The sequence below is a fragment of the Schistocerca gregaria genome, chromosome 3 (genome assembly GCF_023897955.1).
Source record: "Schistocerca gregaria isolate iqSchGreg1 chromosome 3, iqSchGreg1.2, whole genome shotgun sequence".
Classification (NCBI taxonomy): domain Eukaryota; kingdom Metazoa; phylum Arthropoda; class Insecta; order Orthoptera; family Acrididae; genus Schistocerca; species Schistocerca gregaria.
This window is the reverse complement of record NC_064922.1, coordinates 196901252-196929034: the sequence shown is the minus strand read 5'-3', so window position 1 is coordinate 196929034 and position 27783 is coordinate 196901252. Positions and strand designations below refer to the sequence as shown.

Below are 27783 nucleotides of genomic sequence, written 5' to 3'. Positions count from 1 at the left end.
TTCTTTACAGATGAATGGAAAAACTGGTAGAAGCCGCCCTCGGGGACGATCAGTTTGGATTCCGTAGAAATGTTGGAATACATGAAGCAATACTGACCCTACGGCTTATCTTAGAAGCTAGATTAATAAAAGGCTAACCTACATTTCTAGCATTTGTAGACTTAGAGAAAGCTTTTGACAAAGTTGACTGGAATACTCTCTTTCAAATTCTGATGGTGGCAGGGGTAAAATACAGGGAGTGAAAGGCTATTTACAATTTGTACAGAAATCAGATGGCAGTTAGAAGAGTTGAGGGGCATGAAAGGGAAGCAGTGGTTGGGAAGGGAGTGAGACAGGGGTGTAGCCTTTCCCCAATGTTATTCAATCTGTATATTGAGCAAGCAGTAAAGGAAACAAAAGAAAAAGTTGGAGTAGGTATTAAAATCCATGGAGAAGAAATAAAAACTTTGAGGTTTGGTTCGCCAATGGTATTGTAATTCTGTCAGAGACAGCAAAAGACTTGGAAGAGCAGTTAAACGGAATGGACAGTGTCTTGATAGAAGGATATAAGATGAACATCGGCAAAAGCAAAACGAGGGTAATGGAATGTAGTCGAGGTAACTCGGGTGATGCTGTGGGAATTAGATTAGGAAATGAGACACTTCAAGTAGTAAAGGAGTTTTGCTATTTGGGGAGTAAAATAACTGATGATGGTCAAAGTAGAGAGAATATAATATGTAGACTGGCAATGGCAAGGAAAGCGTTTCTGAAGAAGAAAAAATTGTTAACATTGAGTATTGATTTAAGTTTTCAGGAAGTCGTTTCTGAAAGTACTTGTATGGTGTATAGCCAAGTATGGAAGTGAAACATGGACGATAAATAGTTTGGACAAGAAGAGAATAGAAGCTTTCAGAATGTGGTGCTACAGAAGAATGCTGAAGATTAGATGGGTAAATCACATAACTAATGTTGAGGTATTGAATAGAATTGGGGAGAAGAGGAGTTTGTGGCACAACTTGACTAGAAGAAGGGACCTGTTGATAGGACAAGTTCTGAGGCATCAAGGGATAACCAATTTAGTATTGGAGGGCAGCATGGAGGGTAAAAATCATACAGGGAGACCAAGAGATAAATACACTAAGCAGGTTCAGAAGGATGTAGGCTGCAGTAGGTACTGGGAGATGAAGCAGCTTGCACAGGATAGAGTAGCGTGGAGAGCTGCATCAAATCAGTCTCTGGACTGAAGACCACAATGACAACAACATGGACAAAAACTATCAGTTGTTAGAAATTTTTTATGCAAATCTTCCAGCTAGTAAAGTGATGGACATGTTTTAGCTTGTAATTATCTGGAGCAATTTTAAAAATGAAACTCATTAGATCTTGACATAAATGTTTGGCTTTTTGTGGAGGTAGTAGCTATTGTTATAATTTTGGTCTCTACTGTGGGAAATATGCTCCTGACATTTTTGGCTTACGAAAACTTGAGTTGTGAAATGAATTGTAACGTATATCATTGACACATACAGCCATGTTATATATCTCGATACCATTTTTGGTTCATTTGAACTGTCTGTAGAACTGAAATGATAGGATTCTGCGTGACAGGTACAACAAGACAAGATGACTCTTCATTGCCTTTTGTTTCCGGGTAAAATCTAAAGACATGTCCTATCATCCTGCCAATTCTCCTTGTTAGTATTTTCCACACATCCACCCGATAATTTTGAAACTTTTATTTTTATATTGTTATAAAATAAAATTGAATTCCCACACAGAAACAATAATAAACTCTCCCTAGCTCATTGGCATTCATTTGTCTGTACTGTAGAGCTGCATTATAATATGTACTGGTGTATTGCTGATGTTCTCAGTAATGTTTCCAACCTTACAGCCCTTGGGCATAGGCCTGGTCTGTTTGGAAGCTACACCTCTACCAAGTTGTGAAACGGTGAGTTACAGTGCTGAACTCGAATATGGGGGAATCGGTGTTCAAATAATTGTTCAACCTTACCTAAAGTGTGGAGGCAAATACAGGGATAGTTTCCTAAATCGGCATATGGCTCTTCATTGCTCAGTCCTTTTGCAGCATGTAAACATTCAATTTTTGTTGAGTTGTGCATCATTTGCCTTATTGAGTTCATTCGTTTAATGCATAATAATTTCCCATGCTGCCTTTCCATTTTCTTATGACTTGCTAATGAGTTTTGCTGTATTACTTGGAGTGCATCTTTGAGTCTTGTTTGTAGCTTTTCCCCTGCATTAAAGAAAACTCTTTCGTCTTACCACAGGATGCCATGATTGAAGATGATGGCCACTGTTTCTATCATTTGCACAGTAATAGTTTTTGACCCATTTTAAGTCACAAAGTTGCAGATATCTTATTAAGAAAGAAACCATTCATTCATTCATTCATTCTGTTCCATAGGTCCCAACAAGGAATACTTTCAGTACTTCATCAAAGAAAATATTTTTACATCTATAAATATTGAGTCCTATATATTACTTGTCATACAGTTTTGTAAGAAACACTGCTGCTTGCAGTTTAGCTAATAAAAATTTGCAATTGTTGAATATAGGTAGCCAGATAATTTAGAGAGAGAGAGAGAGAGAGAGAGAGAGAGAGAGAGAGAGAGAGAGAGAGAGAGAGAGAGAAAGGCTAATAAGAATTTTGTTTTGAACTTGTAGGGATTCCAAATTTATTGTTGTGTTAGATGGAAGCTTGTTGAAAATCTTCCCACCAGAGTAAATAATTGCATTCTGATGCCTAGGCAGGGGAGCAAGGTCCACATAAAAATTATTTTTATGTCTTGTATAGTGACTGTTTAAATCACAGTTTAGCTAAACCTGATTTTTATTAACAGCTGCATAAGTGTTATTTTACATTAAATGTGCTGTCCCAGAAGATAAGTCCACAAGACAACAGAGAGTATAAAATATTCAAAATAAGTTACCTCTAATTGCCTTTAAGTCAACACAATAAGAAATTTTTCTAAGTGACTAACACACTGAACTGAGCTTTTGAATTAGGTTATCTATGTGTTAGCTCCATTTTAACTTTTTTCAGCTGAACCCAAGAACTTTAACACAGTGTGTTTCATTTAGTGTATGGCCATCAATGTCTTCTTCTGGTGCGAACACATCGTAAGACTGTAAGATTTCATCTGTACAAGCGGGATGCCATTAATGCCGTAACACGTCAGTTTAAAGGTCAAAAGGTAAACCTCTGTGTCATAGGGGTATGTGGTGAGTGCATCGCTGTTGCAGTCATTGGCAGTTTCCTTTATTGTGGAACTGCTGCTAGTCAGTTGAATAGCTTCTCCGCTAGAGCACTCTGTACCAGTTCTCACACCAAGGAAAAATCCCTAGCAGTACCAGGAATCTAACCTGGGTCCTTCATATGATAGTTAGCCATGCTGACCACTCAATTATGGAGTCAGACAACACTTTAGTTTGCCATCTAGAGAGATTTGTGATCTACGCAATCAAAAACCTTGGCAAGGTCACAGAATATATCTAAAGGATAATTTTTCTTGCTTCGCTCTGCTAGGACTTCATTTGTGAGGTGTTGTTTTTGGTTTCTTTGTGGAGAATCTTTCACGAAAGCCAAACTGCGAATCGGTTAACAAGTACTGCCCACTCAAATCAGTTGACATTCTATCATAAGCCACTTTCTCAAACACTTTTGAAAAGATTCTAATGAGTGATACAGGTCTTGAATTACAGGTGGTTTGCTTATCTTCAGTTTTGTAGTTTCTTCTCTCTGTGTGGATATGTTTAAGAAAGAGCTAAGTTTTCCATTAATACCATCTGCTTTATAAATTTCTCCCCAGCCTTCTTCCAGTAATTTCTATCCAAACACTGTGTTTAAGACACTGTTTATTGTTTTGCAGCACAACTGATAAATATAATTATTGCTAAAATTTGACCATCATGGCCATATAACACACTGAGCATTGGTTTTACAGTTAAATCAGTGCAAGTGGTTGGATGTGGAAACAAGTCATCAGTAGCTGTCGTATTATTTGCTTCAATATTTGCAAGGAATTTTACTGTAGAAAATAATCCAAAGCTGGGCATCAACATGTCTAGGTGGTCTCACTCAGTACTAACTGATACAAAATTGAGTATGAAATCTCCACAGCCTAGTGAGTGCTTCTCCAGTTAAGTCTGCATAACATGCTTAGCACTGTTTCTGTCTGCCAAGAACGAAGTACTTTGATTGAAAAAGTTATAAGATCGGGGTGCAATCTTTCAACCCTATTGTTCCATCTATACATCAAAGAAACAGTGATGGAGAGAAAGGAAGATTCATTGGATTGGAATTAAAACTTCGGATGAAAGGATTTCAGTGATAAGATTCAGTGGTGGTATTGCTATCCTCTGTGAAAGTAAAGAACTACAGGATCTCTTGAATGGAATGAACAGTCTAATGAGTACAGAATGTGTACTGAGAGTGAACCAAAGAGAGACAAAAATATTGAGAAGTAGCAGAAATGATATTAACGACATCAAACTTAACATTGAAATTGGTGACCATGAAGTAGAGAAAGTACAGGAAGTCTTCTACCTTGGAAGCAAAATAGCAAGTGATGGATGATGTAAGGAGGATGTAAAAAAGCAGACCTTTGCAGGCAAAGGGGACACAAAAGAAATATCAAACATGGGCTTTAATTTGAGGATGAAATATCTGAGAATATGCTTGGAGTGCAGCATTGTATGGTTGTCAATTGTGAAATGTGGGAAAAACAAAAAAAGAAGAGAATGGATGTGTTTGAGGTGTGACACTATACAAAGATGCTGAAAACTGCATGGACTGATAAGATAAAGAACAAGAATGTTCTCTGCTGAGTTGACCAAGACTGGAACACATAGAAAACACTAAAAGAAGAAGGGACAGGATGGCAGAACATGTTAAGACATAAGTGAATAATTTCAACAGCACTAGAGAGAGCTGTAAAGGATGAAAACTGTAGGGGCCATCAAAGATTAGAATACAATCAACAAATAATTGAGAACATAGTGTGCTGCTCTGAGATGAAGAGTTTGGCACAAGGGAGGAATTCATGGAGGGCCACATCATATCAGTCAAAAGATTGATTTTTTGGGGGTGGGGGGGTGGAAGCCGATTTACATAGTTTAAGATGTTTTTGCTGCTAAGGATAGCAGTTAATTCTTGGAAAAGATCTAATATATGACTGTGTTGAGTCGCGATGTGTTTGTTACTGTGCTCTTTGCACCATACTACTAAATTTCCAGCAAAAATGGAAAATTTATATACGTAATTTCAATGGGACACCCAGCAAATGAATCTCATCACAATTGAGATTAATTTAATGTGTGTGGCACAGTAAATTAACTGATCTCGCAGCATAGTGCTCAAATGCATCATGCTAATTAAACATTAGTGAAGGTGACTAAAGCAGCAGAAATTATTTCATAAATTTACATTATTGTCATAGAGCTCGAACATTTCCACATAACATGGTTAAATTTGGGCTTAAGATATATCTTGCCAGTGCTCTGTACACTGATGATACTAAAAGGTGGATTAAAGTTATAAAACCTGCAATTTTTTTCCTTGAACGTATCACACAAAAACTGTAAAACTTGTCAGTTCTGGATGTAATCTCCCTGCAGCTGTGCACTTTTTTTCACAATGTTGATGTTATAATTCCGTGGCTGCTGCAAACACTTCTTTAGGAGCCTGATTTGATGACTGAGAAGTTGGTGATGAAATAACGGCACAGCTAGTGAATGTGTGACCATGGAGAGAATCTTTCATTGTTGGAAATAGCCAAGCCAGACCAGATAAGTAGGGAGCATTAGTCACCTCAAAAGTTATTGTCATAAAGAAACTGCAGCGTTGCATTTGCCTGATGCACTGGTGCATTGTCTTGTTGAAAGAGCCTTTTCCAGGTGTTTTTCACACAATGCTGGAAGGAACTTGGTCTTCATTAGATCTTGTAGGATGGGCCTGTGACCATGGTGCCCTGTGGTATGTTATGAGTAAGGATTATGTGATCACTAACCCAGAAGATGGCTGCCATCAGATTTTCAGCAAAGCCACTGACCTGAAATTTTATGGTGACAATGAGTCTGTACTTCCATTGAGATGACAGGCACATTGTTGTATCCATTGTCACAGTCAATGGAAAGGAAGTCTCATTCAACCCATCATCATGTGTCAGCATTGCTCAGCTACATGCTATGTGCACAACCTTCTGGTCCTCTGTCAGCTTCATGCCACCCACCTGGAGGACACTTTTCGCATTTTCAGGCTTTCATGCAGAGCTGTATGCACAGCTCCCATAGAAATATCAACTTGTGCAATGTGTCCTACACTCATTTGGCGATCCTCCAAAACAAGTTTCACCATTTGCCTAGTAATTTTGTGGATATTGTCTTGGGTGGTTGTCATGTGATGTCCTGCCTGTTTTGAACTGTTGCACCCATGAACACACATTAGATACATCCATGACACAATCACCACATGCCGTATTCATATGGTAATGAATTTCTCTCTGTGTCACACTGTGCAAATCGAGGAAACAAATGGTTACATGGTGTTCTTGTAATGAAAAGTTCATCATTCTCACCACCCCGCTAGAGTTGTGTGTGCCGTACAGTGCTGCCATTTCTGTCACACATTCATTATGAGTGTACACAACATGTTTGTATCTGTTTCCAGACCAGAGGGGGGGGGGGGGGGGGGGAGGAGAGCTGAGGTGTTGTAACTTGAATGCACCTCATACAAGCTTGTGTTCCCTCACGTACTATTGTGGTGCACATTCAAAAATCTGTTCATCACAATGTTCATTAACTTACGTACATCTTTTACATAAATAGCCACTCCCATTTCCTTCTTATTAGTTCTACACCAGTGTGCTACTAGCTTGTATCCATCAGGACGAATCTGTTCAGATTGTTGGTATTGATCTCACTGTACTGAGGCAGATTAAAAAACAGTTGTATTGGAGCATATCCAGTTTATGTTGTTAGGATTTGCTGCATATCATGCTCTAGTCAGTGAAAGACTAATATTCTTGTGTCTGATCACTTTGTGAATATAATCACAAAACACTTTTCTGGTGACATGCTAGCCCATTTTTAACGTCTGTTCATCCCTATTTTTAACTGTCTTGGGTAAGATATTAACAGCACATTCAGCTATGGGACCAGATGTGTACAAAATAACATCATCAGTATATTGAAGTGCGGAGCAAATAAATTGAAGGGGATTCATCTAAATCCCACTATGCAATGTATGGAACAGTGAGTTAAAATGCTTCTTGTGGTAGAAATGTAGGTCCAGTTATTTGTTTTTCATTTGTATGTAAACCATTCTCTTTTGTAGATATTTTGAGATTCCAGTAATCTGGTAACCTAATTTGTCCCAATTTTTCACACAGTGTTGGTATTTGAATGTTGCCGTTTGTCGAAAGGATATGGAGAAAAAATACAATCACTTACTTACTTTCTTTGGAGTCAACAAAATATGACAGATAAATTGCATAATGGTCTGTGACACTTGAAAAAGCCAGACTGAGACTTCAATTGCAATTCATTGCATTCCAACCAATATTCCAGACAGTTTTTAATGGATCTTCACGTGTCTTCCATACACATGAAGGCAAGGCACAAAGGCCTATAAGATGCAAAAATTCTAGCATCCTTCTCCGATTTTAATATGGGAATGATCATATGAGTGGTCCATTCCTCCATTAGCTCTTGTTTCATTGAAGATAAATAATGTGTGGCTCAAGGTGAGTTCCTGTGCATTTTATAGTGAATAATGTCAAGCCTAAGTGCAATAACCTGGGAGAGTTTTAAGGCGTTTTCTCATCTGTAACATGTAAATGAATTAGGGAGAGTGTGATTTGCTATGTGCTGCCTGTGGAATTAGGGTTGATAAGAGAGTGTAGCAGAATGTTCCAGCCACAGATGTTTACAATCTGGCAGTATTTCTCTGCAATTTTTTTTGTTGATATTTGCACTTTTTGCCAAGCATCAGTGATGCTAGTATTGTTGTTTGCCGTACTGCAATATTCAAGCTAGGATACTTTCTTGTGATGCTAAAGTACTTCTTTTGATGGCGTTCTCCCTTCTGTTTTCAAGATATTTTAGAAAGTTCTGTTCCTTAGATAATACATTTTGTTGCATCATCATACCAGCAGAAAGGGAATTGTAAAATTATTATCCTATACACACAGAGTGCAGTAATTGTGTATCCATTCTGTGTACTGCATGAGTGAAACGCAGAAGTCACATTAATGCTGAGTATACAGGACAGTCACCGAACAATGGCATTACAAATTAGGCCATAGTTGTAAATGTATTTCACAATATATTGAGAGAAGGATTACTATCCACATGCAAGAGGAATATGCCATGGGTGAGAGAATTATTTCATTCACTGAATACACATTGTGTTCTGGAGATATCAGCGAGGAGGAGAATAATCAGATCTTTGAAATGAAAGGATGTGTTATAAAGAGAACTCTAATAAACTGTTCTGCCTACTATGCTAGCTGCTGATTAATCATGGTTCTGTTTATGTTATAACAACAAGAATTGGAAAATATTTTAAGTTTTTTTTGTCACTTTCTTCTTGGCAGGAAACATACAGTCACACTCTGCTCTCTTCGCTGGAGTTAAGAATTTAAGATTAGAGAAATTTATTTGTGTTATGATTAATTGTTTTTATAACTAGGAAATAAAACTTTTATGTAGTTATACTGGTTGTTTGAAGGACAATAACTAGTTTTACACAATGTTAATGTGTTGCCTATTGCTAGAACACACAGATATGTATATACTGCAACTCCCAGAGTGCCAGAGGGAGAGGGAGAGGGAGTCTATTAGTTTGTAAGCATCTTTGTTTTTTTTTACTGAAACAAGCTAAGTGAGAAATATTTAAGCTTTGTTGCAAAATATTAATATCCCAGCAGAAGGCTGCTTCACCTACACGTTTTTACTTTATTAATTGAAAAAGATTCACCATCTTGAGGACATTCTAGTGTTTGAAACGTTGTACATAAATAAAATTTTTTTGTGTAATGTGCGTATGAGGTTTTCATGACTGGGAACATTATTCATGGCAGTAACAATAATAATTTTCTAGCTTAAGAGTCACTTTATCTGAATAATTTGCAAGAGCAGTTCTTGAGTTCATAAAATGTTGTTTGGATGGAAAGGAAAGATTAGAGTGCCGCATAAGGGGAACATTAATCTTCTGCAATTATGTTCATTCATTCCTTTGTTGTATGCTCTGTCTGCTTGTGTACCCCAGGGCTACTTTAGTGAGTTATTGAAAAACAACTAAGATGTATTACTTCTGTAAATATCTCTCTCTCTCTCTCTCTCTCTCTCTCTCTCTCTCTCTCTCTCTCTCTCCCCCCCTCCTCCCCTCCCCACACACACCCACACCCACACCCTCTCAACTCACGCACTTGCTCTTGCTTTTGTTGTGCACCCATTCTCTGTAATAAATTTAAAAATATGATTAGGCAGATTTGACTGACCTAATTTGAAGCTTTAGCTGATAATCAACATAAATGATCTCTTCAATTTACAGGTTGTCAATATGATAGCTAAAAATATTCTTGAGTTATCAAATGTGCCTGCTGACCTCTATGAATGTTTAGAACTGGTCCAGAGCTGGTACTCTGGCATATACAAGAATTCTTTGTACCTTATTGTGCATAATATTGATGGCGAAATGTTGCGCAATGACAAATGCCAAGATGTTCTGAGTCGTCTAGCTAGCACTCCAAATATATACCTGCTAGCTTCTATAGATCACATAAATGCTCCATTAGGTAAGTTATTTTTTACATCTGATTTGACTGGAAAACATTGTTATAAAGTTTTATATGTGATTGTGGATGCAGCACAATACTGGAAAAAGTTATGATAAATTTGCAGATTTTTGTGGGGGATTAAACATATTATCAAAGAACAGTTATAATAGCATGGCATGGGCAGCATGTAATGATCAAAGGACTGATTGCAGTATCATGATTGCAACAAACACTTATTGCAAGGCAGCTTTCAATTTAATGGTGCTGCTAAGGTGATGTCATACAACTTGTAGATGGTAACTTGTAGCATTATGAGTGGGCATAGGGACAAGAATACATTTTACTTATTAACAATAAAAACTGTGCCATAGTTATTAGCTCCATTTTATTTAATGATGGCTGGATTTCCCTTCCTGTGTCATCCAAAGTGTGTTCATTAAGACCATTTCTGGGCACCTTATTTGTCATTTGATAAGTTAATACATCAAAATAAGTCTGGAGGCATTTTAACTGTATGAAAGTGAGTTATGCTACAGAGAATGATACAATGCTGTGCCACAAACATTATGCGTGTCATAGCTAGAAGAGGATCATTAACTGAATGCAGTGGTGCATGATATTATGATACTACCAATTAAAATATTATGGTGCTCCATCAATAAACCTTAAGTTTCTTTGCTACCCAGGTGGGTCTATGCTAGTTATCAAATGGAAAATTCATTACAAGGGGACAGAATAGCTATCCAGTACTTATCTTTAAGTGGCAAAATTTCAGTAGTACCAATACATGCATTCAAGGTAGGAAGAAAAGTATAGCTATCTTTATAATATTTAGATATTTTTTCTTAGGGATGAAAGAGGACCCATCTGTTGTAAGAACAAAGATCTTCGTCTCCCCCTTGTTGCCACACCAGGTGGGTTTTGTAGGCAGAACTCATCTTCTACTTCCACATAGAAATTTGAATAAATGTGTGAAATAGTGGCATCACAAACTGGAAACAGATAGGTTCTTCACAAGCTAAGGCAGGCAAGTCATGATACGGAAGACTAACACAGTCCAAGTCCGTGCACATGCATGGTGATGACATGTACAAGTATTTCTGAAGAGTAAAACAAACACAGACCTAAGCATCATGCTGCCTGTTGTGGAGGTCACACTGATATCTCTGTAAGACATGGTCATACAGTTGGCTCCAACCATTCTTACATTGGCTGAGGAAGAAGACTTAGATGGTACATGGCTGCAGACTTCATGCCAGGCAGCTTGCAGCATCACTGCCTGACATTGTAGCAATTACACAGATTGATGGTGCAGTTTCCGTACTGATGTACAGTAGGGATACTGAAGTGGGTCCACTGCAACCTGAGGTCTGAGTGATTTTTGTCTCCTCCTTAAACTTTCCCAGTCTATCCCTCTTGCTTCCCTGGGGAGGATGAAACTGGTATGAAAGACAGGTATACTTATTTTCTTCTTTAAATGCATCTATTGTCAGTAATGGAATTTTGCACCCTGAAGGCGAGTACTGACCACCTGTTCTGTCTTACTTTCACTTTTCAGTGGTAGTACTTCATGAGATTCAACAAATGGCCAAGGCAGTTTCTGTAAACTGATTTGAGTTTCTGCTCTGAAAGACACTGTGTTGGTATATTGGCTGGCACAATTCTGCTTAGTGTGATGTCTCTTGTAGTGCGTGGCTTCAGATCACTGTATGTTTTACTCGATGAAATTGTCATTACGTACACTTATTTTTACAGAATCTTGCCGGCATTAGTAAGTTCATGAGGACCAACATCATGCATTATTTCAAACTTTGGTGGTTATTCAAATCATTACTGAGACTGTCATGCTGAGTGTCTAGCAATAAATGACACAATTACCTGTAGCTTTAATCCCATCTATCTTTGCTGTTCTTGCACAGTGACTACCATGTTCTTGATAATAACAGAAAGATTGATCATAACAGAAATACCATAAATACTTTCCTATCCAGTCTTTTTTTTATCATAAGTCATAAATATAAAACATATACCTGACATTTTCTTCATATTTTGTTATAATGCATTATTTTATAGTTTTTTGTTATGACAGAAGCTAGTGTGAGTTGTACTTGAAATTCAGTTTTGGTTTTGCAGTCTGGGATCAAGCAAAGTTGAGCAGCTTTAACTTCACATGGTGGGATGTAACAAATTTCCTTCCATATTTCACGGAAACATCATTTGAATGCTCTGTGATGGTGAAAAATTCTGGGAGCCTGGCATTGTCATCATTAAATAATGTGTTCAAAGCTCTCACAACAAATGCGCGCAGTATCTTCCTGCTCATTGCCCAGCGCCATATCGAAAATAAAGACAACAATAATTTTCGAGGTAAGCCTGAAAACTCAAAACAGTTTGTTAATGTTGTCAAACAGTGGAAAATCCGGGATGGAATACGACAATATGATGAAAAGGAAAGTGGCTACTCAACATATAACAGAGATGTTGAGTCGCAGATAGGCACAATGAAAAGACTGTTACAAATAAGCCTCCGCCAATGAAGCCTTTGTCAAAAATAGACGACACAAGTATGGCTGCAACTGCCAGAGACTGGCTGAAAGCTTATTTACGACAGTCTTTTTCTTGTGCCTATCTACGACTCAGCACTTCTGCTATATGGTGAGTATCAACTTTCCTTTTCATAAGTTTGTTAATGTTGTAATTATTCTGGAACTTATTACTAGAATTTTTGAAAAAGAATGAACACTTCAGTTCTTGACTTGTAAAAACTGAAACTTTATTGATACACCTAACTGTTGTTTCCTCACTTTTCAACTATTGCAACCCTTAGAACATTCTGTTATACTTGAAAAATTTGTAAATTGACCTTCCGAACTGACTATGCGAATGTAGACGAGATGTGGCTCAAATTCAAAGATATAGTAGCAGCAGCAATTGAGAGATTCATACCTCATAAATTGATAAGAGATGGAACGGATCCCCCGTGGTACACAAAAAAGGTCCGAACGCTGTTGCAGAGGCAACGGAAAAAGCATGCGAAGTTCAGAAGAACGCGAAATCCCGAAGATGGGCTAAAATTTACAGACGCGCGAAATTTGGCACGTACTTCGATGCGAGATGCCTTTAATAGGTTCCACAACGAAACATTGTCTCGAAATTTGGTAGAAAATCTGAAGAAATTCTGGTCGTATGTAAAGTACACAAGCGGCAAGACTCAGTCAATACCTTCGCTGCGCAGTGACGATGGTACTGTTATCGACGACTGTGCCGCTAAAGCGGAGTTATTGAACGCAGTTTTCCGAAATTCCTTCACCAGGGATGACGAATGGAATATTCCAGAATTTGAAACACGAACATCTGCTAGCATGAGTTTCTTAGAAGTAGATACCTTAGGGGTTGCGAAGCAACTCAAATCGCTTGATACGGGCAAGTCTTCAGGTCCAGATTGTGTACCGATTAGGTTCCTTTCAGATTACGCTGATACAATAGCTCCCTACTTAGCACTCATATACAACCGCTCGCTCACCGATAGATCTGTACCTACAGATTGGAAAATTGCGCAGGTCGCACCAGTGTTCAAGAAGGGTAGTAGGAGTAATCCATTTAACTACAGACCTATATCATTGACGTCGGTTTGCAGTAGGGTTTTGGAGCATATACTGTATTCAAACATTATGAACCACCTCGAAGGGAACGATCTATTGACACGTAATCAGCATGGCTTCAGAAAACATCGCTCTTGTGCAACGCAGCTAGCTCTTTATTCGCACGAAGTAATGGCCGATATCGACAGGGGATCTCAAGTTGATTCCGTATTTCTAGATTTCCGGAAAGCTTTTGACACCGTTCCTCACAAGCGACTTCTAATCAAGCTGCGGAGCTATGGGGTATCGTCTCAGTTGTGCGACTGGATTCGTGATTTCCTGTCAGGAAGGTCGCAGTTCGTAGTAATAGACGGCAAATCATCGAGTAAAACTGAAGTGATATCAGGTGTTCCCCAGGGAAGCGTCCTGGGACCTCTACTGTTCCTGATGTATATAAATGACCTGGGTGACAATCTGAGCAGTTCTCTTAGACTGTTCGCAGATGATGCTGTAATTTACCGTCTAGTAAGGTCATCCGAAGACCAGTATCAGCTGCAAAGCGATTTAGAAAAGATTGCTGTATGGTGTGTCAGGTGGCAGTTGACGCTAAATAACGAAAAGTGTGAGATGATCCACATGAGTTCCAAAAGAAATCCGTTGGAATTCGATTACTCGATAAATAGTACAATTCTCAAGGCTGTCAATTCAACTAAGTACCTGGGTGTTAAAATTACGAACAACTTCAGTTGGAAGGACCACATAGATAATATTGTCGGGAAGGCGAGCCAAAGGTTGCGTTTCATTGGCAGGACACTTAGCAGATGCAACAAGTCCACTAAAGAGACAGCTTACACTACACTCGTTCGTCCTGTGTTAGAATATTGCTGCGCGGTGTGGGATCCTTACCAGGTGGGATTGACGGAGGACATCGAAAGGGTGCAAAAAAGGGCAGCTCGTTTTGTATTATCGCGTTATAGGGAAGAGAGTGTGGCAGATATGGTAAGCGAGTTGGGATGGAAGTCATTACAGCATAGACGTTTTTCGTCGCGGCGAGACCTTCTTACGAAATTTCAGTCACCAACTTTCTCTTCCGAATGCGAAAATATTTTGTTGAGCCCAACCTACATAGGTAGGAATGATCATCAAAATAAAATAAGAGAAATCAGAGCTCGAACAGAAAGGTTTAGGTGTTCGTTTTTCCCGCTCGCTGTTCGGGAGTGGAATAGTAGAGAGATAGTATGATTGTGGTTCGATGAACCCTCTGCCAAGCACTTAAATGTGAATTGCAGAGTAGTCATATTGATGTAGATGTAGAACTTGTAAAAAATGATCAAGATTTCATACACAGAACTTTGCAGAAACAGAATTTTTAAATAGACAGAATTAGTTAATAATGAAGTAAATAATAACACCAAATAAAAAGTATTTAGATTTACTTTAATAGAATCTTTTTACTCCACTGACAAATATTTCTTTCAAAAATTTAACCCCTAAGGATGTGATAACAAAACTGGCCATTCTTGTGCTTATAGTTGTGTTTTTAGAAAAGTGTTAAAATGTAATGTTGCCATTGTTGAGCACCCTGAAGTTGTCTTGTAATTAGTCAAAAACTCAAGGCATATTTACTGTCAGGCTTACACAACAGTGAAATCCATATACCAAAATAAAAATAGGCCAGTCATGTGTGGTTACTGTCCCATTTCTGAAATTTTAGAGACAGTGGCCTGCAATAGAACAGTGACAGCATAACTTATTAACTGCATCTCAGGTTGCCTTTCATAAAGGGTTCTTTACAGAGTAAACTGCATATGATCTCACATTTGAAGTCGCACGAGAGCCTTAAAAAAATGCTGTCAGGATATTATCCTGTGCTTTGCTAAGGCTATTTATTGTCACGATAATATATTCTATGTGGGAAATTAAAGTGTTTTAGCTTTAATGGTATCCATCTTCTATTGATACAATTTTACTTTTTACTATCAAAGGATAGATGAAAATCTGTAATGTTAGCTGATGAAAAAAGCCTTGTGATCAAGGGTCCAGGCTCATCCCTTAAAGACACAAGCCACACAGCTAAACATTGTCCACAACTGTTTTATAGTAACGAGTTTGTTGTAATCACACAGAAACTTGTATTATGAAATTCCAACTGTCAAAAATTCCCTCTGGCATCGGAACTCAACATTGGTGATCATAGACTAAGTGAAACCCAGTGTAAAATTTGTTGGGGATGCTGTTGGATAACAAATTAAAATGGAGTCAAGTTAACAAATTGAAGTCTAAATCACCATACTTGGTTCTGCATGTTTTGCAATTAAAGTGTCTATGGTCTTGTTGATTTGAACATCATGTTGCTGGCTTATTTTGCATGTTTTCACTTCATGTTGTCTTAGAGAATTATCTTCGGAGCAATGCACCTAGTATAAATAGTCTTTTTTCTTCTTCTTAGGATTCCTTTCTTCCGCAGTCACAGTGATGCAAGTGATATAAATTATATAGCATCTTTTGCAGCTGTAATAAAAGTCTTATTTAGACTATATGTGTTTCTCTTTATTTCAAAGTGTTTTCGGTGGTCACTTTAACAATTTGGATTTTCTTAGAAATCTGTTTGTCTAGATGTTCTCATGCTTTACATTGCTAATATAAGACAATGTTAAATTACAATTACTACTCACAATTTTATGCTTCTTACTTCAGACTTAATGTTATTCCATTTACAGGTGCTCAATTTTTAGAACATTGCAGTTCACTGGCAGTGAATACTGGGTGGTTATAATTAAACTTTCCCTATTTAAAACACAGGAACTAATTACCATACAAGTACCAACCTTGATAGCATTAATGTCAAGGACACGGCAAAAAAAATAATGCAGAATCAATTCAATTAAACACTTTTAATGGTCTGATATAGTACATCATACCATTACGTACTGGTATCATTACTGCTACAAAAAGGGCTCAATATGATGCCTATCAGTGTCCAGAAGAGTCCGAAAGCACAGGATTGCATTCTTCACAGCAGAATAAAGCATGTCCGTAGGATTGCTGGTTATCTCTCTTGATATGCTGCACTTCAGATCAGCGTACATGTCGATGTTTTCCTGGTAAACCCTGTCCTGCAGGTAACCTCACAACCAGAAATGACAGGGAATGAGATCAGGTGACCTCAGTGGCCAATTTGATCATTTCCAAATGTTTTTTGGAGATGCAGGTGAACTATATGAGTGATGTGTGATGGGGCCCCATGTTGCATCAAAACTGTAGAGTTCAGAGCGTCTCTCTTCTGTAGGGTGGGTATGACATGCTATCGAAGAATATTGCGGTAATGCTGGCCAGTCACACTGCACATCTTTGGTCCTCGAGTACCAGCCTGTTAAAAAAAGAATAGGCCAATGATGAACGTAGCTGTGAAGCCACACCATATGGCGACACATTCACTATACAGAGGATTTTCATGACTGGAGATGAAAATCCCCACACTTGACAATTCTGGGTGTTCACCTCACCTGTCAGAGAAAAATGAGCTTCATCTGTCCATAGGATGGTCCAGGGCCAGCCCTCGTCAACTTCAGTCTTTGTGAGAAACTGGAGAGTGAAGTCAACACATTGTTGTGTGTCCTGTGGTGCAGTGCAAGCTGCTGTACAATACAGATCTTGTATGGATACCATCTTCATATAGTTAAGGCTATTCACCATCGTCTTCCGTGTGGATGCACATGTATTGCCCGAACTCTTACGGGACTCGGTAAGATTTTCTGCTGCGAGTAATGAGTGTAATGGGCAGGGGCACTAAGAATGTAGTGTGTGGACGTTAAGTTGGGAATGTCGGTCTCATGGGGAGTGCAAGGGATAAATCCCTGCAGTTGCACTATCCTCTGTGCCCTCGGTGGCGCAGATGGATAGAGCATCTGCCATGTAAGCAGGAGATCCTGGATTCAAATCCCGGTTGGGGCTTACATTTTCAACTGTCCTCGATGATGTATATCAATGTCTGTTGACAGCATAGGGTCTTGATTTAATTATCATTTCATTCTAGAGCGCTGCATTGTCAGCGATGGTATCTTGTTTTTTTGGACATGTCCGAAAGAACAGATACCATCTTCATATCGATTACATACTATCTTCTCCGTGTAACCAAGGAAATGAAATTCTAACAAAATTTTTACCATATTGCTACATTACCAGTTGTACAATCACCAGTTAGCAGCCACTTAATTCTATTCTTGGAATATTGCAGGAAACACCTTGTATGTACAAGTAATAATACTTAACCTGAGAATAAATGCGAGGCATCTAAACCAGTGGTTCTGGCAGGATTAGTGAAGCTAGCTGAAGAATAAGTTTTGGCAATGGTAGGAATAGTTGCACAATTAATTATGACAAGATTCTTAGAACAAGAAGGAGAAGAAACGGGGACATCACACAAATTAAATGGAAGAATATGATGATACCAACTTTATATAAAAATTTCATACTACTCCTTTTTGGTCTCGTATTTGAGAAACTGGAGCATATGAATGAAATGTGAAACTATTTTCTAACCTAAAACTTTTCACTTGTAGTAGGCCTAATAGGCATTTGATGTTGCTATATCGTGAATTATGTTCTGTCGTGTTATTTATGTGAATGAGGTATATAAAAATGAACATTTGTGCCAAAACAATCTCACTTATTTGGCTTGTATTACAGTTGCTGCAATATTAGAAAGGGCTGCATTTTTTTTATCTACCAGACAGTGACAAAATAGACATAACCAAATTGAGAAACCACACCAGTCTTGGGGTACTACTCACATGAACAGCTCGTTCAATATTAGACTACAACATTTTGATTTTTCATGTAGCAAAATGTTCGACGAACTTCGATGAGGTAATATATTATTGCACAGAAGGGCAAGAACGCTGTGTATAGCTGTAGCAAGAGTAGGGAGGGAAAAATGCTGGGACATAAGGAGTGAATAAATCTGTAATGTCTTGCTTGTCTCTCATCTTTACTGCTTTTATGTCTCAATTCAATTTTATGTCACATGAAAGAGGAAATTATTAGCTAAACAGCAATAAAGAATGCAAATTTTCTGAAGCATTCTTATCATCCCGGACACAAATAACCCTACCCAGTATTAATTGTGAGTTTTTTTAAAAGGGGGAGTAGGATGTCAAACTGGCTGACTGGGAGCAGGAGAGGCATAAGAGGACTTTCTAATTTCCACTGTTCTGAATGTAGGTTGGATGGCTTCCATTGCAAAAGATACACTTTTGAATTCCACAATGTGAAATGCAGTCACGTGCAATAGAAGAATGCTGTGTGAAGAGGCATGGTACTGTACTTTGGCGCATTTAGGATTGAATAACATGTCCTGCATTTCCTTGAACATATATGTTTTATAGATATAACTCTTCACAAATACAAAATGAACATATCTATGAAAAATGTATTTATAAAAAATAAAGGTTAAAGGTGGAATAAAGGTTAAAGGTGGTAGTCTGTGTAATATGCAACACAGATATTACTGTTAAAACATGTTCACAAGTTAATAAGGAGCAAAAAGCTAGGTGCATTGTGTGTAACATAGGTGAGAGAGGGATGGCGAAAAATAGACAGGTCAGGAAATGAAAGGTGTATAAAACTAAAATGGAGTGAATAAAGGAGTAGTTACTGTGAAGAATTACCGAGACAGACGAAATTAAAGTAAATTAAGGCCAGGTGGTTGGTGAGAACCAAGGACACTGGCGTTTGGGGAAGAATCCAAATGGTGCATTTGGTGAAACAGATCTGACTTCCAGCCCTAAACCTGCATTTGATCATGCTGCTTTGGTGAAGGACCTCCTTTTCTTCACAGGTAATATCCATTGGAAATATCACTTTGCAACCCAACCCCAAAACCTATCCAACAGCAAACCTGACACTGAATCCTGTCTAGAACAGTTCAGACCACGATCCCAACTTGATCCACTGCCACTACCTCAAGATCACCCCTTCCAAGCTTTCCAAGAATTCCTCACATCCAGCATTGCTTCACAACCCTTCCTCAGTCCCCTAAAACATGACCTTAACCTGCCCTTTGCAGAACTCCAGGACCTACATTCCCTAAAAACTGATGACTCCATCATTACCCTCCCAGCGGACAAAGGATCTACAACTGTTGTATTTGACCAAAAGGAGTACATTAGTGAAGGTCATCCCTGTGATTCAAACTGACCTGCAGTCTCTCCTAAAAACCTCAGCCCTCTCACAAGGACTAACCTCCATCCATAGAACTTCTTGCTCTACCCAAACCACGGACCCACACGTTTTACCTTTCTCCTAGGACTCCTGGCCATCCCAAAGTTGCTAGCTTGAAAGCACCCACCGAATGTATATTTGCCTTCATTGATCAATACCTGCAATGTTTAGTACAAAGACTTCCCTCCTGTATTGGAAACATCAACCATTTCCTAGATCCTCTGAAATCTGTGCCTGTCCCAGTCCCACAAAACACCTTTCTTGTAACCATTGATGCTACCTCCCTCTCTACCAACATCCCCCACGTACATGGTCTGTCTGCTGCTGAAGACCTCCTCAGTAAGTGCCCACCTAATTCCAAACTTATGACGTTCTTCCTGTTCATGTTAATCAACTTTATACTTACCGAAGACGACATCATCTTTGAGGGCAGATGTACAAGCAGATCAGGGGTATGGCCATTGGAACCAGGATGGCTCCTTCCTATGCCAACTCTTTCTCATGTATTGCTTGGAGGGGTTTTTCCTGGGATTCATAAGCCTTCAGCCCATGGTTTATTTTACATGCATTGATGACAACTTTACTATGTGGGCTCATGGTGTGGTTGACCTGTTAAAATTCATGGAATCTCTAAATGCGTTCTCATAATTAAATATCACATGGTCCTATTCTGAATCCACACCACTTTCCGTTATGGTGATCTCATCCGCACTGAAGGCCAGTTACACACTTCTGTCCACATTAAACCTACTAACAAAAAACAGTACTTACATTTTGACAGTTGCCATCCTTTCCACGTCAAACATTCTCTCTCATACAGCCTTGGCATTTGAGGTAAATGTATTTGTTCGGATGCAGACTCTTTCCAGCAGAACACCACCATTCTCATCTCAGCCTTCGATGGACATAATTACCTTACCAGCCTAATTCAAACCCAGATTTCCTGGGCCATCACACCCAATCCTGATACTGCTGCTCCCTCCAAAGAACAACTTTATAGCACACCACTTGTCACTCAGTATTATCTTGGTCTTGATTGCATTAATCAGCTACTTCATCAAGGCCATGACTTCCAAAAATCAAGCCCTGAACAGCAATCCATTCTGCCTGAGATTTTGCCCACCACACCTAGAATAGCTTTTTGTTATGCTCCTAATCTCTGCAATATGCTTGTCAGACCCTATGTTCCTTCTGCACCCATTTCCCTGCACTATGGCTCCCACCCCTATGACAGTCCCCACTGCAAAACTATCCCTTTGCACCTTACTACAACTGCCTATACCTGTCCTGTAACTGGCAAAACATATGCTATCAAAGGGAGAGGCATCTGTGAAATGGCATATGTTGTATACCAGCTGTTGTGTAAACACTGTTCAGCCTTTTACATCGGCGTGACTACCACCAAGTTATCTGTTACGATGATTGGGCATAGGCAGAGCACAATATCCTGTTGCAGAGCAAGCCTTACAACATGACAGTAGTGACCTTGGTGCCAGTTTGGCCATATGCGCCAGCTGAATTTTTCCCCCAGACACCAGTTTCTCAGAACTCTGCAGGTGAGAACTAGCGCTACAATTTGTCTTTGGTTTTCATCACCCATCCAGCCTTAATTTACATTAATTCCTTCTGTCTCAGTTATTCTTTGCAGTAATTACTTCGTTCTTCACTTCATTTTAGTTTTCTACTTCTTTCATTTTCTGATCTATTTTTCTCCAGCCCCCTCCTGCCTCTGGTACATACAATGCTTTTAACTTTTCACTCTTATTAACTTGTGCACTATGTTTTACCAGTAATCTCTGTCTTTCATATTTCCTCATTTTTCCATATTTAAGCTCTCTGCTTTTCAAATCTCATCTGGTGCAGTCCCCAACAATCAGCCTTTCCTTATCATCCTGTCCAGTAAGTCACCCCTAACCTGGGGTTCTGGACAACTTTTTCGAATGGATGCCTTCTCCTAGACCTCTCCAGTCCTTTTTATTCACCCCTCCTCCTTCCCTTTCAATCCTTGTGCCGGAAGGAGCCACTGCCTGTGGAAGGTTGCTTGCATAAAACCTTTTTTGTACATGTATTCTCTTGACACTGCTTGGTGAGTAGATTTTTTTATCTATCCAACTACGTTATATTGTCAAATATTGATTAGTTTCATTGTTATATTATAGTACAAGTAGTTTGTTTTTTCTTGGCACATTGGCATCTACCAGCAGAACAGTGCTGGCACATTGGTAACTACAAGCAGAACAATACAACATCTCCAACAGCTTGTAGTGTATGTGCATTGTTTGAAGAGCACCAGGATTAGTTTACTGTGTGTTCCCCTGGCCACCAACCTCCCCGGATTTATATCCAATTGAGAATCTGTGGACCCACCTTGATCAGGCTGTTTGTGCCGAGGAACCCAGCACAGTTGGTCCAAGCACTGGATTCAGCATGGCTCTACATACGTGTCGGTACCTTCCAGAACCTCAATGGTTATTTTCCTGCATATCTCACACCTGTCCACAATGCAAAAGGTGTTATTCAGGCTTTTGACGGGTGGTCACATAAATGCAACTGGATAAGGTGCACATAGTTGTAACATTTGCAGGTTTATTCCATGTTCATGTGGTTTGTGTGTCAAGTGCTACTTGAAATGTACACACAGTAATTTGTCTTGGGAATGTAATGCACTGATGCACAGATTAAAAAGGAAATTCTTGAATAGTAACATTTTATACTATCTCAATTTTAACCGGCATTTTTCTATGTCCGTGGACATTTGTAACTACGGTCTGGGGCAGGGATATTCTACTAGAAAAGCTGAGGGACGGTGACTGTTATGAGTTGAAATTTTTTTTTTAAATCTTTCATAAGACTTATAGCACTGAAAGCTTTCCCGAGTAAAATTTTATTTAAAATTTGAATGTACACATCTTGGCTTTCAATTACATCCAGTTTGACAGTGGCAGAAGCCATTTAATAACTTCTAATTTATTCATTCGTAGTCTTATTTCCTTGTCACTTATGCTGTCTCCCAGGAAGCTTATTGCCTTCCTCACAAACTCTGATACTCATAGTAAATGTTCATTCCACCAATTTCTAAGTCTATTACTGCTTTGTGCACTAAATTTGTATTTTGTGTTGAGTGATATTAAACCATAGTATTGAGTCATGTAATCTGTGCTTGAGGAAGGTTCCTTTAATGCTGGAAGTTACTTCAGTAAATGGAGAACACAGTTCAAATAGCACAGTAAGCTTATTTCATTAAAATATTAAGGGAATTAAAGTTAAAGCAGATAAATTGCTAATAGGTTTTGACACTGGTATTATTATCTCAGATTTTGTCACACAGGGAAGAAATACTAAGGCTTCCTTTGGTAGGGAACATCTCATTTGATTTCTGTGAAAAAGAGTTTGTTACAAAAGGAAGAAATGGCTATTTATATCAAGTGTAATTTTTTATTTAAAGAAGTTGACATATCAAAATATTGTAAAGACCAAATATTTTAAGATTGTGGAGCAGATTCAGAATTTTCAAAGAAAAAAGAACTTTTCTTCATAATTCAGATACCCCATTTCAGACTACAGGGTTTTCCTCTCCAGATTTGCTCCTGTGCCAAGGTTGATTCTTAAGAAGCACATGAAGTTCATTTTGTTGGGATTTCATTATAAACTGTGTAATTGATTCTCCAGAGAAACAAGGGTTATTGGACTTAATTGAATCATACAGCTCAGTACAGACAGTGAACTTCCCATTCAGAATTCAGGGAAACAGCAGTATGATTGTAGGCATTGCCTGCAATTATTATTGTTCTCTAATAGAAGGGCACAGTGTGAGAAAAGCTAGTAGTGCCATGTCAGATAATGATGCCATGTCAGATAATGATTCACAGGTAATAATACTGAAAAGAATTGAGGCAGAATAGTGAACAAGGGATTTAGAAATGTGAGTTTTCTTGAGATGCAGACACTTAAAGCAACTCTCAAAGGGGAAATTTGTCAAGAGTTCTACAATGCATGCAACTTGAATGATAAGTATAATACATGTCTTCACGTTTGTTACCTTCCTTGGTAGCTCTTCTTCACTGAAAAATTGCAAGCAGACAAATTAGAATGTCATGTAGGAGGAAATGGGTGCTGTGTCGTAATATCATGAACAGTCAGATTAAGGTAACAGGATTTCACTACTGCAGAGTACTGATTAATGCAACCAGACAGGCAAAACAACACATTACACAAAGAGAATAAATAGCTGGTCAGTTGTGAAAGAGGTATCAGGGGTGAATGAGGGTGTTCAACATACTATACGAGACTGGAACTGTTAGTGATTTCCAGAGTAGTACAAAATATTTGATAACCACTTCTTGTCAATACTTGGCAAGTTAAATCAAACTTTTATTGATGCAGGTAAATATACAGAACTCTTAGCAGTTGGTGGTCTGAGAAACTGTGTCACATGCAGTCACAAGATAAAACTGAATTAATTATTAGAAGAGTAAAGACTCCTACTGACCACGAAGAAATTTCAAGTGGAATTCTGAAGATCAGCGCACCACACATTACCTCTGTATTCAGTCATCTGTGAAGTATGTCTTTTAGGTGTGGTCAAAAACTGCGGTCTTTAGTCTAAGAGTGATTTCCAGTGCCTCTGGCAGTGAAACACAAAGGCTTGTTTACTTTCCTTACTTTCACTCTATTATCACATATGGAGCAGTAACTTCATGTAGGCCATTGTTCAGGTGTGTCTACCATCCCTTTACATATATTCGGTGTGTTTACCATCCCTTTACATATATTCCATCATAGGTTTTGTTATCGAGAATATTGACTAATTCAGAAGAAATTGCAATATTTGTTAAGTGAATAATATATAGAAAAAATGCTAACATTTCCTTAAGCACTAAAAATATGGGCACTATCCAGCAGGTTTCATTTTCAGTGGACTTGCAGCAGAACTGAAAAAAATGGTGAGATAAACCCCAAGTTTAATTAAGAAGACACACAATCCATGTTAGGTAACTGTATGACCAGTTAGATTTATAGTGAACATTTAACTGTTTCCTCATATTTTTAATCGGTCTTTTAAACACCACTTGTTGGTAATCCAGCAATGATCATTAATATACTGACAGTAGAATTTAACTTAAAATAAAACACAGGCAATAAATATAGGATGTGTTCAAAAAGAAGCCAGCCAGAGTTTAGAATGTGCAAACTGGTGACAGGTGAGTAATATCATTGTGTTTGTAACGAGGTGTGGTTCTGACCAGAGCATGGAAGTTCACAGCCTGTCGCCACAGGGATGCGTGCACGTCACGTGACTGTACAGAGCTAGCACCAGCATGCCAGCCATATTGCAAACACTGACATGAAGGCGTCAAAAGAAGAGCAAAGAGGTGCAGTTCATTTTCTGACAGCAGAAGGAGTAGGAGGAACGGACATTCATCGACGACTGTCACAATTGTATGGTGAACACTGTATGTCCTTTGCAATGGTCAAGGCATGGCACAAGCGCTTCAGGGCAGGATGGGTGTCGTTAGCCGATGATGCACAGTCTGGAGCACCACACTGCATTACCGATGACATCGTCCAGCTGTGGATGCACTCATTACCCAGGAATGCCAAGTGACTGTGAAAGCCATAGCTACCATGGTTGAATTGAGTGTCTGAAGTGTTCACACCATCATGAAGGAACGAGTGCATATGCACAAAGTGTGTGCCCAATGGGTGTCCCACAGTCTTCAACCACACCAGGAAGCATGTCAAATGGCCCTCTGTCTTGCTCACATGCAGTGCTATGCTCAGGAAGGGAATGTGTTCCTGGCGCGAGTGGTGGCTGGAGATGAATCATGGTGTCATCAGTTTGAACCAGAATCAAAATGACAGAGGCTCTGGTGGAAGCATCCAGGGTCACCACCACCAACGAAAGCCAAGGCCATCCACACAAGTGCAGGAAAGGTTATGCTGATGTTCTTCTTTGACCAAGATGGCCCCCTTCTGTTTCACTTCCTGCAGCATGGGACAACAGTGAATGCCCCCAGCATTCCTCGCAAACCTTGACCACCCTTCACCAAGCGGTCAAATCAAAACAACTAGGCAATCTCATTCGTGGGGTCATTCTGCTCCACGACACTGCAAAGCCTCATATGGCCAACACAATCGCGGCACTTATGCAGAAATTCAAATGGGAGGTTCTCGGCCACCCTCCATACAGTCCAGACCTCTCTCCCTGTGATTATGCCATTTTTGGTCCCCTTAAAATGGCTCTGAGGGGCAACTGATTCACCTCGCACGACGACGTCCAGCTATACGTGTGGAACTGGTTGGCATCGGAGTCCTGGGAATTTTATGAGACAGTCATTCACCGCCTTGTGTCACAGTGGGACAAGTGTCTCAACACCTAGGGTCAATACTTCTAACATAGAGGTACCAGGTTTTGTAATTATGCCTCCAGCTCGTTTCTTTTTGAATGCCTGTTATACATAAAAAATCAAACAGTATGAAAATTATTACTGTGTCAATAGGTAATATTGTGTTCTCTGATAGTTTAGACAGGCACCAGCTCTCTTTCTGTATAGATGGTAACAAACTAAACAAGAAATTGCCATATTTAATAGCCACTTTACATAGCATTTGTGACTGGCATACGTGAGTTAAATTGATGTACTTTTGTATAATAAAACTTTCTGTTATTGGTGAAATATTGTGTGTCTTCCAGAGCCATTGCACAGCATTTTTCCGCCCTTGTTTGATAGTAGAGCCATAGGCATTGCAGGGTAATATTCATTATTTTATTAACTGAAACAAATACTAGAAGTAATGAAAACTGTTTCAGATATTTACCTTGTAAAATCTTTTCAGGTGTTTTGTTCCGAGATCTGTACCAAGCCTGTCGTGATGCTCTTCTTGTAAGCTCAGACCTGGCTCTCCGTTCGCAACTCACTGATTTTTTGGACCATCACATGCTGAGATCACGCCGTGGAGCTGATGGTTCTGAGTACCTGCACATCCCAGTAGAGAGTTCAGTTTTGAATCAGTTTATGGCACAACATAGTTGTGATGATTAATGTCATAAAAATGTCCTGAAGGAGGAGCTATGTGCTAAAAACAGAGCTACAACCCTACAGAGAGTATGTTGTAAAGAGTATGTAAATAGTTTTTATTGGGACTACAGATTTTTAGAATTTTTTGTCATGTCCATCACTGTTATTGACCATGGCCCACACGCATAAACAGCTGTAATAGTCTCACAAAGATTTTTTCTGTGAGGTGTTGGCGATTACTGAAAGACATATATCTTCTTATTTGTTATATATTTTAGTTTGCTGGAATGTGTTTTTACTGTTCTGACACATAATCAGACTGCATGATACTTTGTCAGATGTTTGAGAAGTGAGTGTTTTATATTTAAAAAAAAAAGCAGAATCTTGAAATTAATTTCTTATTTATTATACATCTTAGTTTACTTGGATGTATTTTTATCATTGTGACACACATTTTTTATATTTTTAATCTGACTGTGAATGTGATTATTTTACAATAAAAAACTGAATTATGGATTGTACTTATTTATTCCTATAAATTCGTCATGAAAGAGTTGCTCCCTCTTGTTACCTGCAGTGATACAAACATGTAACTAAACTTCAGATGCATTTAGCATGTTTCTTAACACTAAACTGTGAATCTGCCTTATTCCAGGATTAAATATTTACTTTTTAACACTTGTATTTAGTACTGTTCTGTCATATACAGTGAGCATCATAATTATTAAATGATATACTGTGTACTGCGGAATTGTATGCTACACATTACAGAGACTTTGTTGCGAGAACAATTATTACTTGCAGAATTGGTATGAAAAAAAGTACTTTTTAAAAAGTTAAGTAAGATGAAACATGTTCAGATAAATTTACCTGTTACCTAAAAGGCTTTTTCCTATCAGAATTGATAAAGCATTGATTTTTCTCCCGTTTGGACATCTGTCATGTTTGCAAAGTGTGTACCTTTTGCAATGTGCAGTAGTAGATTATATTTCAGAATCCTGTAAACCTCTTGCTAATCAGACAGAATGCATGGTAACAACCATATCAAAAAGGACTTAAAGAATCCTGTGTTGACAGATCTGAAAAGCAAATTCCTGATTATTGCTGAAAACTGTTGTTGATACTGTTGCCAACAAGAATATATTGTTGACTATTTTAGGGGTTTCAAGAAGTCAGTGA

The 27783-nt window shown here is 38.7% G+C and overlaps 1 protein-coding gene across 1 annotated transcript in view; it reads left to right on the top strand.

The window, feature by feature from the left end:
• The window catches only part of LOC126355755 (origin recognition complex subunit 2), a 95160-nt gene extending 68042 nt beyond the window's left edge, over window positions 1–27118 (top strand). The window contains exons 7-9 of the mRNA XM_050006147.1: window positions 9557–9800; window positions 11916–12149; window positions 26423–27118. Coding sequence (XP_049862104.1) covers window positions 9557–9800; window positions 11916–12149; window positions 26423–26628 — 684 coding nt within the window. The 3' untranslated portion in view covers window positions 26629–27118. The remainder of the gene's footprint in view (window positions 1–9556; window positions 9801–11915; window positions 12150–26422) is intronic.
• Window positions 27119–27783: the final 665 nt, after the last annotated feature.